Genomic DNA, 14,588 nt, shown 5'->3' with positions numbered 1-14,588 from the left:
GTGAACTCATAGAAGACAAAAGCACAGATTCACACTCCTATGTTGTTAAAAAAAAAACTACAACCATTTCCTTTCCTTAGAAACAAGCTCTATTGATTTAATTGACACCGTACCTCCAACAAGGTGGGCTTGGGATCATAGCTTGGCACCCCAATGAAAATACACTGGCCAAAATCCAGGAAAATCTTTGGCTTGCACTCAAGAAATTGCAGATATACCCCAAGGTTTTTATTTCCTTTCCTCTTCAGTGATGCACGTGCGAAGGGGACAGCATTCAGCTGTTTAATGAGAGAACTCTTGAACTATAGAGCTCCAGTTTATTATAAATATATGAAAGTGAAGTTCACTGGAAATACACTTAAAAACAAGTTATGAAAAGTTTTGTTTCAGTTACTTAAACAGATTCCATTGGAATCCATTTCAGCATTTATCATTTTAGAATTAGTCAAGCAAAGAGGGAGGCATCAATGGCATTTTTGGATTATTGGTTTGGAGATGGAATATCTATGGTTTGAACAATCTGTATCTTAGAAACAGTGCACCATATCAATGAGCATACAGAAAACAGGAATGGGGAACACTACCTTAACAAACATCTACTGTTATTCTAAAATACTTCAGATTGCCTTTATTTTTGTCCTCAGCTATTACTTTTCTAGAATGCTGCCAACATTGAACCAGAAAACCCAGGACTGATAGCTTTGCAACTAAGGAAGGGTATTTTATTTCTGGCAGACCCATTCATTTGATTTATTTCATTTTTCAAGTGCCATGCTGAGCAAAATATTCCTATATTGAAGAGGGTTGGACTAGATTACCCTCATAGTCCCTTCCAACTCTACAATTCTATGATTCTATGAACATATTATTATTCACAGCTTCCTGTAATATATACTTTTTTGTAAACCCTGTTCAGCTGGCTAATCAAATCACAAAATTTGGATAAATGTGAATGTTGAAGGATAGTTGTGTTTCAGTTCTCATATTGTTTCAAAAAGTATGAATTTGACAGATTCAACTTTAAATGTGAACTGAATCAGATTTCTTCCCCATCCCTCACAATAAGGTAAACAATTCAAAGCAGAAGTGGAAGCAGTTCGTGTGCGTGTTTTCTTTCAAAGAGTGAAATAAATAATACATTCTGTTCTCCTACCACATACTTTTTGTTGCTTTGTCTCAAACAAAATACTGAACTGACATTTCATTAAAAAGGATGAGTAATTTATACCAGTCAGTGACATAAAAGATCAACATGTACCCGAATAATGTGAAAACACACCCAGTAAAATGTGAATCATGCTTGTAAAATGCCCAGGTTCACAATTCTTTTTACACCTACGATCTTGTAATGCATTGATAATAGGAATAGACCTGTAAATTCTGTGTGAACTTTACAATCAGCCAATAAAGTGTTCCAATTGTTTGGTAAGATTTTCTTCTCAACTACATATTTCATAATATGGGTTGCCACTGCATGAATCCATTATCATTATCATCAACAACAACACTTCCATGGCCAAAATTCTTCTTCCATCCTTCTAAAGTCTTTGTACAATGCAAGAAAGTAGCATGCTTGTTTCACTGTTATTCTTAACATTAAATATAACCTTTAAATGCAATATACTAAAAAAAGACAATCAAGATACTCAACAATCATCATCCAGAACTGTCCTATTTTAAAAAATATAGATTTGCAGTCAGAAATTCCAAAGCAGTGCCTTATTTCAAGAACAATTTAATCTCATGCTATGCTTTACTAGAGAAAGTAATAAAATACAACAATATGACGGGAAGCTTCAGCTGACTGGAAAAGGCCATAGGTTGCACCCAGTGCAAGTTCTACCCAAAGTAGACCCACTGAACTGAGATGACATGACTAGCTTAGGTCCATTACGTTAATTGGCTTACTCTGTGTATGACTAGTTGGATGCAACCCTACCAATCTAGTCCAACACATTAGTTTAAAACAAGTTATTCTAAGTCAATTCCTTTTTATGCAATGATTTGAGCTCAACAGTATATTAGCATCCATAGCAATTTTCCACACAAATATATCCATTATGAAATAAATGTTCTGCATGGGGAATATTAGAGTGCGTCTTACATTAAATACTGACAACCGGGCAAATAATGATGGTCCCAACCATTTGACAAAAGCTTTCCTTGTTCAAAATGTTTCAATATATTTGCAGGACTGTATCAGCATTGTGAAGCTTATAATGCAACCTTACACATGCAGGCTCAAGTAGTAATTCCTGTGAAACTAAATGGGAATGATTCCTCGGAAAGTGTGTATAGGATTGAAAATAGGAACCACGGATAGTTGAGATGTCAAGAAACTGAAATATTCTCATCTAAGCTGTTTGGGAGTGGGGAATTACACCAAAGTGCAGGATACAAAAGCCAATACTTATGCTCCAATTAGGTATGGAATATACTGTTATGAAAAGCTTGGATGTGCTCCATATTGGTCATATACGTAATGACTGTCTCCAAGAACATCCTTTCTGAAGACAGTGTTAATTGAAAGATATTTTGAGGAGGCCAGCATATGAGATACAAGGAACATTTAAGCAACATCCAAGTTATGTATTTTTTTAAAAAAAATCAAAAGTTTTGAGGGCATATCATCTATGCTAGAACTTAGATCTAGGAAGCCAAGCACAGTGACAGAACTGCACATCAACATGAACAATTTGAATCTCATAGAATTGCAGAGTTGCAAGGGATCATCTAGCCCAATCCCCTGCAATGCTGGAATCTCAGAATTCATGGCAGATGGCTATCCAACCTCTGCTTATAAACCTCCAATGAAGGAGAGTCTAGCACCTTCTGAGGAAGCCTGTTCTACTATTGAAAAGCTCTTACAGTCAGAAAATTCTTCCTGATGTTTGTCAGAATCTCTTTTATTCTTGCTTGAGAATGGCCGTGTTATTTGTGTAGTTTTTTTTTTAAGACCAAGCATTCTATTCTGCCTTACGAAAAAATTGGTTTGTTCCCTCATATGGACATTAATGCAGATGTGTTGCATACAGTACCAGTGGGGGAATTCTTTGCACAGGAGGACTCAAGCCCTTTTACTGGGATTTAACTTTTGGCTGAGATTTTAACTTTTGGCTATTTCTATTTGTTGCTGTCTGAAGTGGAGTTATCATGGAGTTATTCAGCCACAACTTTACATTGACTAGTGCCTTCGGTGTACGTCTAACATATGGGCATCATCAGCAAGTGTGATCATGAAGGTGTGTCATGGCAGTGTTGCCAAGAATGCTGCTTTTATCTCTGTTTTCTCCTTGCTAGAATGGCATAGGGTTGCCTCAGTGTTATGATCTGCCTTCCTTTCCCACCCTCATTTATTGGGTGTGGCAAGAAAAGATTCCATAACAGATAAGAGAAAAATGAGTTTATACCATTGTACTGTACCCATACATAGCAAACCCCATCAGACTCAAAGGAAACACATAAAGTGGAGAGGAAGACTGCACTAATAAATACACCCATGCGCCACATCCAATGTCTATCATGGCACAGATATCTACAGAAGGATTCTGCAATAAATTCTTCTAATATAGTCCAGTCCATCTGTCATAAACATTAGGTCCAAAGGCCACAGGTGCAGACAGAACTACAAAATTATGCCCATACAGTTTAGGAAAAGGGTAAAAAATCAACACAAAAGCATTGATTCCACCCCAACCTCTTTCCCCTGTAATTAAACATTTATTTGTTCATGATAGCCACTACAGTTTTCTTTTCCTGTTTAAGTGATATAATACATGCTTCATTTCCTCCCACCATACAGAGATGATTTAGTTATTTGAGAGAGGTAGGACACAGCAATTTAACAAAATGAGCAGAGCTTCAATAGGACATCTTGTTTTCATATCTGGAGATGGGATTGACATGACACAACTACAAATATGTATGCACAAATTCTCTTTATGGTACTATTGGAAGGAAGGAACACTGAAATGAGCTGCAGACAAAGGAATGGGAATTTGCCAGTTATAATAATAATAATAAAAAATACATACTTGTACAGGAAGTTCTATAAAAAGTGTACACGTTCTTTTGTTGTGTTAACCCCAATTCACGCAGATTACTGAAACTATAACTGTTCATAGTACATTTTCAAGCTTAATATATACAACACTGGTTTCTGACACTGCAGTCTTACACAGCTAGATCCTATTTCTAGGCAATGATTCAACAAAGTGCATTGCAGTGGCCAAGGCTGTACATTCAGAATCCAGTAAAAGAAGATATAACCCTGCCAATAAGCTATCTGGCAAAGACCCAGTTGGTTAATTCAGCCTCTTGATCCTCCCCTGAACAGGTGTGCAGCATGACTCTAAGTTTTCTCAGTGGACTATACTTACAAAGCAACAGTGGCTAGACCAGGTTGGGGAATCACAGGTACATGTCAAGATCCTGACTCAAGCAACAGCCAATGTTCAGAGATGGAGGAAGATAAGTAGCAACATCTGGGGCTACATTGTTGGATGAACAAAACCAGGGACCCAGTTCTGAAATTGGGGCTGATGGCCATGGACCTATGGACTCCAAACCAGGACTCTCACAAACCTCTTCCTTCAAGCCTGGTTCACCTGGGGAGCCAAGTGTTTCCTGCTCCAAAATGCCTGCCCAATGGTGTAAGGAGCACACTAGATAAGCCACAGGGAAAAGAAGTGCTCCCCTTCAGGCCAGAAGGCTGTCCCTTTAAGAAGTCACACTCCTCAGTGATGTGGCAGGGCAGCTTATGGTAAGTAATCTGGACATGAGGCTTCAGTTTACCTGCAGCTTTTTCTGAAACCAAGTTGATCACCTGGAACTATATAAGGTCGCAAGGTTGCCTTGCTGTGCGTTCCTGCTGAGGACAGGTCAGAGCAGCACAGTGCTTGCATATGTGCCCAAATCTTCATTTTGAAAAGTGTGTGCATATGGTAGCAATGCACATGCAGCACCTAACTGGATCATGCTGGTAATGCTAATTAATTCCTCCCTTGAAATAGCAAGAATTTCTGTGACCCCTTACCTAGCCATATGAAAATGCTGTAATGACACACACAGGACGTGTCTGCGTTTTTCAGAGATCCAGTTTATCAATTCTTATATGCATCTATATAATAATCTTCACTATTTAAACATATGACACAGCTGAATTTGAGTGGGTAGGAGTTCTTCATCATACTGAAAATTGCCCTTCAGACAATGCCAACTTTGGATGAAAACAACATTTTGGGGGAGCATTGATGACACCCTCTTACTGAAAACAGGCAGCTTCCATTAAGCATATCCCTCAAGATCTGACAGCTTTCCCAATACTGGCCCTACAAAAATGTTCCAGAACTTTTAGGGGAATGCCAAAGAGTGCAGATGTTGTACACAATACAAACACAAACTATTTCTTGTTTTAGTTCCACCCTCTTTTTAAAGAAACGAAGCCATTTCTGCTGGCAGAGATGAGTTCCTGGGCCTGGGCATATTCCAAGAATGCGTAGTTAATTCTCTTCTGGAGCTTTATGGGGACCTGACGCTGAAAGATAGTTTTGGTCAAGCCATCCAGTGAGCTTGGTGATTTGAACTCTGATCCAAATTTAACTATCCACTAGAGCACACTGGATCTTAAGCCTCTTGATCCTTTGCTCTCTTCATAAATCCAAGTTAAATCAAGTATCAGAAATAATCCCAGTTTAAATGTTACAAATTTATAAGCCTGACAGCCTGGCAAGTAACCCGCAAGACTCCTGCAATCTAAACCCTTTGGGAATTAATGTTACGGAGAGCTCTTGGCCCCTGTTTCAGAAGTACAATTCCGATTTAAGCATACAAATCCACCAGCTCCCATAGCACATATGGTCCTTAGTCCAAAGGCCCATAGGTACTGCTTTGGAAATTAAGCCATTCTGCAGCTCTTGACTTGCAAAGGATCAATTTTGCCTGCCAATATGTAGTGCTCTTCACCACATACTGTGTCTTAGAAAACCTCTCTTGTTGCAATGCAAATGTGAGAGTTGATTTTCCAGGGTAGAGTATGCAGGAGTGAGCCTCATAAATCAGACAGCTGGACCAACTCCTCTAACTGCAGCCTTGACTATCTTATGTACATTACAGTATGATTTTCAAATGGAAAATGAATACCTTTGGGTTGAAGACTTTGGCGCCAAGATTCAGCCTCTGAGTTTTTGAAATGCTTTCAAGCAGGTGCAGATGCCACCTGCTCCAGCATAAATGAGAATAATTCAAATGACTAGTTAGGTTTTTATTATTAAAAAGTCATATAGGTTTTTGAAGGTAAACCTCCTGACTATTAAACTAAAGACATGTTACTGTAAAGCTGAAGTGAAAAATAGTGGGAAAACATTCACAGGGTAATGAGCATGATTTTCAGTTCCATGTTATGCAGTATAAACTCTATAGACAATAGCATCTGCAGAGTCTCCCAAAATAAGGAATTCATTTAATTTTTATGTGTAGTCCAATGGTTCAATACAAGATGGTGGAAGACCATGTGCTATTGGTTCCCTGCTGATACAGCACAGTATATAGCATTGGACAAGTGTGATGAGCAAACAGGCTAAGCAACTGTTTTGTACAATTTTTGAGTGCTGCTTTGTGGGTAGGACTCTTGAACCTCAATACATCAAAGCGTTCCCAGCTGAGAACCAGAGATAACTAGATTCTCCTTGACTTTATTAATACTTTTAGAAGTTTTCTCAGTGTTCACTCATTAATGCGGGATTATCTAATTGATTTTTGATTTTTATTGTTATTCATGTTTTTATACTGTATTTTATGCTGCTTTTATAATTAAGTATTTTAAAGTGTTTTAAAATTGTTGTTAGCCACCCTGAGCCCGGTTTTTGAACTGGGAAGGGCGGGGTATAAATAAATTATTATTATTATTATTATTATTATTATTATTATTAAAGAAAAGCTCATCAGTTTCAGAGAGCTGTCTCCCAGTTCAAAACACTGATACACACATGGACCTTATTGTATTGCCCACCCCACCACTTGCCACAGGAATTGTTATTCCTAGGACCAGCCTTACCTAAGAACTGCTTGAAAACACACATGGGCACAAGAGTGAGTTTTAAGTCTGAAACAGGACAACAAATGCATAAAACATTTTCAGCAAACTGTGGAAGAACTGATTGGAATAAAGCGAAGATACCCTTGAAGACAACTTGCTCAGGTCTTAGAGTTCATAGCAATCAATCAGAACTTCATTGAGTGTAAGGCTATAAAATGAAAGGATTTTTGTGTGCAGGTTTTACAAAGGAGCATGGTCAACCTGAACATTGGCCACATACCTGCAGAACCTCACTTCCCACTGTACGCTGGAGAATAACTTCTTGGCGAAATAGCACTCAAGTCATAATCAGGGCTGGCTCAGTCATTAGACAGAGTGAGTACTGCAAACAAGTGTTGGAGAACAGATCTCTGTATGTCATGCACCCTCTCTACATCTCCTAAACTAGCCTTCAGGTGCAGTGGAGGATGATGTTCTGTTGCTTGTGTTGAAGAGTCAGCTGCCAGTTTAAGCAGCTTTTGTACATGGAATGGTGGTGGGGTGGAGGATGTGTTGACTTGTCTTTCAGTTCAGTCAAAAGAAGAAGAAAGCCTTCAGTCATCAGCCCAGCATTGTGGGTGAGACAAGTTCATAGGACAATGAACTTCAACCAAGTTCAACCAGGACATCTCCACTTATGACATTTCTGGGCCTGGAAATGGGTGTAAATGGTGACAGGTATTTGAAATTGTATCTTATAGGCCTATTCATAGTGGAATATCTGTCAAAAAAGTGGCTGTTCCCCAGCTCACTTTTAAGGGGCACCAAAAACCTAGGGAATGTGGATACAATCACTGGACTCCAACTTCAGAATGAAGTCTAGGCTGACTGCGTCCCAGGCCCTCAACCTTCTGGTGTTGTGCCAACAGAACAGTGAGAATGACGGGTCTCTAAAATATAGTGTTTGGCTGAAGTCCGTCTATTATTTTTATCTGCAAATGTTAAGGCTTTTGATGCTCCATATGTTATAGAAGAGACCAGATGTTTATGTAATTTGGCTTGTAAACAAAATTCATTGAAGCAACACAAATAGTTGGCCTATTGCATTCTAGGGCAAGAGCAAAAGGCAGAAAAGAGGAAAGCCACTTGCACCCAATTTTTTCTACTTTAGGATCTGTGAATCATTAATCAAGAGGCAAACCTGTGACAGGTGAAGAGAGACAACAGCTCAGGGTGGGCGATTGCCCATCCTGCAACAGCAAACAAATGTTCAATATTCTTCTACCCAAATGCACTGGAACAATGGTCAACATGTTAGAGTAATCTGATAATCTTCAGCAGGTAATACATGCTGCCCTCAAAGACAGTTGCCCCAGATACCATTTTTCAGAAGCTATTGCCCAGTGAAATGTAGCCGCAAATCCATAGCTTGCACCTTACATTATAGCTCTTGCAGATTCTTGGACCTAACCTCCTCAGCTACATGGCTGCAAATAAAATGTTTTAGGTATGTTTTAAGTGCAATATACAATGTGACACTAGATGGCGATGGCGAGCCTTATGGAAAATTCAATTTATTTTATAAAAAGCTTTTTAAAAAAGCTTTTTCAGAACATTTTTTATTTGTGTGTAGATTCCACCCTACAGTCAGTCCCTACTGAGTGATGACACAAGGGAAGGGACTACAGCTCAGTGGTAAGAACACAAGTGGTAAGAACACAAGGTAAGAACACAAGAAGTGTCCATGACAAATTATGGACTCACATATAATTAATGTTCAAAATTGTTTATGACTCTCTGAAAGGCACTGGTCAGCAAGGGGGCAGCCCAAGTATCACAGGCCAAGACTGATGTGTAGTGGGAAGAAATGGGAACCTGCATATATTAGGGAAAGATGGGTTCAGGCTTGCCACTATTACATAGCATCAGGATCTGAATTCCAAGAACAGAACTAAGGTTGAATCATAAGATGTTAAGAACAAAGTTTAAGCATTATACCTGGTTGAGGGTTTTGGATTAAGGGGATAAGGCGTGGTGGAAGAGCTGTAGGAAGTTACCCTGATATATATCCATGAAGCCATATAAAACTATTGATTCAAGCAGCAGATTCCAAAATCAGACTATTCTGTTGCTTCCAGCCTCCATCGCACTGGAGGGAAGCCATTTTGGTATTATTAATCTAAAAATATTTAAGACCAGCATTGAGTCTAGGTCACAACACATATTTCAAGGAAGAATTAAACATATTTAACACTGCCAGGCAAGGTATATTTAATTACCAGTACTCATTAAATTGTTTTTATATATTTTACAACTCCTTTTATACAGCCATGTGAGGACACTTGTCCTGAAAGGCAGGATATAAATCTATTAATAAAACTCATACGCCATTATAATGCCCTGCTCCTTTCCCTCTCCTCCCACCCCATAAATCAGTGCACACACACACAACCCTCCTCTCTCCGTGATCCAGCTCCTTCCACTCTACCAGCATATTAGGCCATTCTCCCTCTCCACCAACAAGCCCAGGGCTTTGCTACACACATTCTGAGGTGCTTCTCTAGGCCAATATGGGAAGCAATGGAAGCTGTGCCCTGCCAGGCCACCGCATAGTGATATGACCTAGCACAGTTTTCAGTCCACACACACACACACGCATGTGCGCGCACACACACACACATTCAGAACTGCTTCCAGATGGATGGGTAGAGAGGGAGACCTTGCCCAGCAGATCATTGTTCAGGTACAGATCATTGTTCATTTCTCACCTCTGCCTTCTGCCCTAACAGCCCCAATGGGCACCAGCCACTACTGGAAATGCCACAGGGCAGTCTAGGAAATAGTTGGGGGTGGGAAACTTTGATGTACTGGAGCATACAACCTAGTGGAGCACTGCCTCTCCACCTCCCTTCCATTCCCAAGTCATGATGGACATTCATTGTGAGAAAGTTTCTTTAAAAATGCTACCAAATGGATACGAAGAACGATATAATAAAATGGTAAAATGATATCTTATGCTTTGAAAGATATTTCCTTTAAGAAGCAATATACTGAATTTCTGTGCATCTGAGGAAGGGTTCCACAAACACATTTTGTGTATTTTACTTTACATAGTGCAATTTTGACACACACACCATCACTCTCTCTCACACACACTTCTGGCTTTCTTTTGTTTGGTGCTGCCCCCTTTGAAAAATATGATATAGTTGATATTGGAATTTTAATTCCAAGTCTGTCCTACAAAGCATGCATTGCTTTCTTCATACTAATCTGTTCTAACATGAGTATGGTATTCTAAGGTTTTACCATTAATACTGGCATAAAGAAACATTCAGTTTTAGTAAGGCTGGTTAAAGTATTCAGCGTAGGCAGAAGCTCAGTTCCAGCACTCTGCACTGACCTCTAGTGGATTATTTGTTGTAAGTGACTGAATGCAAACTATTAACTTTACTGTCTTAACATATAGTAGAGTTATTCCCTCGTTGCATAATATCAATAAGCTCCAACAAATTAATGCAACTTTTAATTAATGGGAAAACTCTAAGACAGAAAAAATACTTGCATGTGTTTGAAATACAAGTCCCCACAGAGGAGTTTCATATATATATATATAATTATTTATCGCAATATGGCACTAGACCTACAGTTACTGTATAATATATAGCCTACTGTTTTTCATTGCTAAGTACCCACTTAATGTAACAACAATAATAAACACATTTTCTAGCAGAAAGCAAACATAATGGATTGGATCCAGAATTTGCTACCCACAGTTCCACTTGGGACATTCTCACCAATAAAAAGTCATTTTCACTAATGGGCAAATGCCCATGCCTGATACCACATTGTTGCAGGGGGTTCCCAATCCCCAGATCAGACATTGAAGTTATCTTGCACCTCCCTATTCTAAGAGTTCTGAAAGTTACGTCTTCCCCATTCCTCTACTGAGTCAGAAGCCTTCCATGGACAGAAGGAGCTCTTCTATTCTCAGGAGGCAAAGTCAGGATCCAATATTCATCAGTACTGGTTTTGCAACAACAAATGCGGTTCTATTGCTTATCTTAAGAAGCACGTCTCCTGAGTAAAAACCAGCAAAACTATTTCTATATTTTCTCCTGAACGGAACATAGTAAATAGCCATAATCAATCACATGATTTCTGGAGCAATTACGCTGTATACAACAAGTCTCCTCCTGAGAAGTATTGTGGCTTAGCAATTTTTATGAGCTAAAGTAGTTGTGTGTTGTTTTTTAAAAAAACTTTCTTGAATTCATTTCTGTTCCATGATGCATTTCCTCCTATCTTCCTAAAGAGCCACATCACTGATTGCCATGGGGGTTGGGTAGTTTTAGAAGTATCTGCTTTACATAACACAAACAATGGAAATAAGCATGATTCTAAGCTCTATAGGCTGCAATTCTATAAACACTTACCTAGGAGTAAGTCCCACAGAACGTAGTGGGGCTTACTTCTGCATAGACATAGATAGGAGTGCAATATGAATGACCAGTTTCCTTTTTAAGTCAAATTAGTGTTTATGGAAATGTGAACAGAATTATGGGAACCTATGGATAGATCACCAGGAGTCTGACCATGGTTTATGGGTAAAAACAAAGGGAGAATAAGGAATGATAAGCTCATGATAAGAAAGAATGACAAAGATCTTCCACATGATTTAGGGATATATGATTTTATACCAGCTTACCTTTACCTGGCGATTCGGTACAGTTGCCCAAAAGGTTCCCGGCTCTGTCATTTACCAATTTGCACACAGTTTTGCCTTCCGTTCCAGGGATTTTGAGATTGATGCAGACAGATGGATCCCATTTCCTTACTATTTTCTAAATTAAAGACATAAGTATTTTCACTTTAGCCCTCATGTTTTGCACTGACAAAATAAAATTAAATCCAAAGCAGGCCCCTACTGGCACATTAGAGGTTTTCACACCAGATGCTGAGCAAACACATCAGAAGACACTGTAATGTACAGTAGAGTGGCTACATGAAGATTCAAGTCACTCAGATCTTCTCACAAGATCTTCCGTCAGCAGTATGACAAAGTATTCCCTAGCTTACTACTCCAACATTTTCTCCTTACCTCCGGTTTTGCAGCAAGGTCACATTCCATGAAAAACATCCTGCCCAGCTTGGTACAAAAGGGCCCCAAAGAATCAGAATGCAGAAGGCTCTGTAACTTGCTGACTAACTTTGCCCTGTGTTATTTACTAACTACACAAAGAAAATGCTGTCTATTCAAAACACATTTCAGAACTCTTTTCACAGAAAGTGAGTGAACAAACGGTCCCATGTCCCAAGCTGTGGTCACATCTCCCATGAGGCCGGCTGATTGTTGCAGAGCATGGAACCGAGTGATACCAATGCCAGTCACCACAAGGCACTTCTGTAAACAACTTTGTGTGAGTGTGTGTGTGTTTGTCCTCTTGTGAAGAAAGTAATAGTATGATTTCTTTGCATTATTATATGACAGAATAAAGTTACAAACATGTTCTGTGCACATGACCATTACATCTCGCTTCTCTTTAAGAAAGAAAACAAGCACACACACTAACTTCAATCTTTAAACAGAAGGCCCAGTGGGTCAAAGTTAGCGGGACATGAAATTATCAGAATACAGTGATACCTTGGTTTTTGAATGCCTCAGAAGTCGAACATTTCGGCTTTTGAACATCGAAAACCCAGAAGTAACTGCTTCGGTTTTCAAATGCTTTTCGGAAGCCGAACATGCCACATGGCTTCTGCATTGAGTTTTCCAGACGTAAATGCTTCTGGAAATGCATGCTTCGGTTTTCAAATGTTTCGGAAATCTAATGGTCTTCTGAAATGGATTACGTTCAAAAACCTAGGTACCACTGTACTGTATGAAGTTAGGGATATCCGAGTAAGATTGACCTACGTAACTCTATTGAGGAAATAGATTAAAAAAATCAATCCTCCTGTTAGACTAGGAATATCCCCTCACTCACACAGTTTAGGATATGCCACCATTCTTCTGCAGAGTTTTTTCTTTCTTTCAGCACATATATATGTCTTTCTTTTGGCTCACATATATGTCAAACAAAGCATTAATAATAAAGAAAACTGTAACACAATAACATACTGTCTGAGAGAAACTAAAACAACATCCTGAGGCAAGAATGGCAGTTGGTCTCTCTAACGAAACTTAACTGAACACCTGAAGGGGAGGGCCAATTCCAGAACACAACACTTAAGCCCCACCCAGCAGATGACAGACATTCTACTAATCAAATTAGACCCCAGTGCCTTTCTTACAGGAACTCACCCTGAACACCTCTCATGTTCTCTTATAATGGCAATGACGCCCACCTGAGAGGTGCTGGGACTGAGTTCCTGTGAGCTCCAACTGAAAAAAGCCCTGGATTTCAGCAAAGCAATTACTGCTGTATTTAGCATATCCATTTTTCAAAGTTTGATTATTATCAGTCAAATCTATATTTCTGCTTTCTTCTCTTTGCTTGAAGGGTATTTTTGAGTTTCAATATAACAGAAAAAACAAGAGCAATGATGAGACACCCACTTCAGCTTTATGCCGTAATTTTACATGTGTACATAGTGCTTTCTTTGAAGTTAAAGGATCTGCTTTCTTAATTAGATGTACAGGAAATACCGTACATGAAGACTAGAATACTCAGCAGCTCTCTGGATAGGGACAACTATGTATGTTGGGTGCATGATTATTTCTCAAGTGGTGCTATATTTGCATAAAGGTTTTTCCCTATGGCGTTTAAAATTACTATCTCACAATTTACCTTTCCACACATAGTACTTATAGGCTGGATATGCTGAAACATGGGGGTCCGTTTCTTTTAAATATTCTCACAGGGAATAATTTTTCCAGCTGTAAGAAGAGAATGTTTTGTCATTATTACATTTAATTTTTACTTCAGCAATAGTATTTTGTAGAAATATCTTCTCACCCCACCTCCTATTACCACTGTTCTACTTTTCTGAGAAGAAAGAAGAGGAGTTTGGATTTGATATCCTGCTTTATCACTACCCGAAGGAGTCTCAAAGCAGCTAACATTCTCCTTTCCCTTCCTCCCCCACAACAAACACTCTGTGAGGTGAGTGAGGCTGAGAGACTTCAGAGAAGTGTGACTAGGCCAAGGTCACCCAGCAGCTGCATGTGGAGGAGCAGAGACACGAACCTGGTTCACCAGATTAGGAGTCTACCACTCTTAATCACTACACCACACTGGAAAGGTGGGACATAAACATGAATTTTAAAAATGTGAATAATGCAACATATAGTAACATCAAAATTCATAAAGACATGCTTAATACATAGTAAAGAAGCCACATGATTTGGATGGTATCTAAAATTTCAATACTGTGTAACCAGACTTGAACAGAGAAGTTCCTGTTCTAAAAAAACAACCTATTAATCCTAGACAACTCTCAGTCACATCGCTCCTGAAAGTGGCCACACTTTTTCCTTTCCAGAACTTAGTTATTCTAAAACTCACAGCTACATTCCCCTTCTATAATTACAAGGAGGGAAATAATAAACCAATTACAAATTCCCAGAAACTAT

At 39.0% G+C, this 14,588-nt stretch overlaps 1 protein-coding gene across 5 annotated transcripts in view; it reads right to left on the bottom strand.

The window, feature by feature from the left end:
* The window catches only part of ST18 (ST18 C2H2C-type zinc finger transcription factor), a 183,126-nt gene extending 169,898 nt beyond the window's left edge, over nt 1–13,228 (bottom strand). For 2 of the 5 annotated variants that reach the window (XR_003707595.2, XM_028736983.2), the window contains exons 1-2: nt 12,114–12,228; nt 11,721–11,856 (exon numbers count right to left, since the gene is read on the bottom strand). Coding sequence is in view for 4 of the 5 variants with exons in the window: in XM_028736983.2 (XP_028592816.2) it covers nt 11,721–11,856; nt 12,114–12,152 (175 nt within the window). In the remaining variant the exon portion in view is untranslated. Of the gene's footprint in view, nt 1–11,720; nt 11,857–12,113; nt 12,229–13,133 lie in introns of those variants that run through there. The other 3 variants (XM_028736980.2, XM_028736977.2, XM_028736981.2) reach the window with 3 other exon arrangements.
* Nucleotides 13,229–14,588: the final 1,360 nt, after the last annotated feature.

Source organism: Podarcis muralis, chromosome 8 (genome assembly GCF_964188315.1).
Source record: "Podarcis muralis chromosome 8, rPodMur119.hap1.1, whole genome shotgun sequence".
Taxonomy (NCBI): domain Eukaryota; kingdom Metazoa; phylum Chordata; class Lepidosauria; order Squamata; family Lacertidae; genus Podarcis; species Podarcis muralis.
Note: the sequence above shows the minus strand (reverse complement) of the source record. Positions and strands in the feature narration are given on the sequence as shown.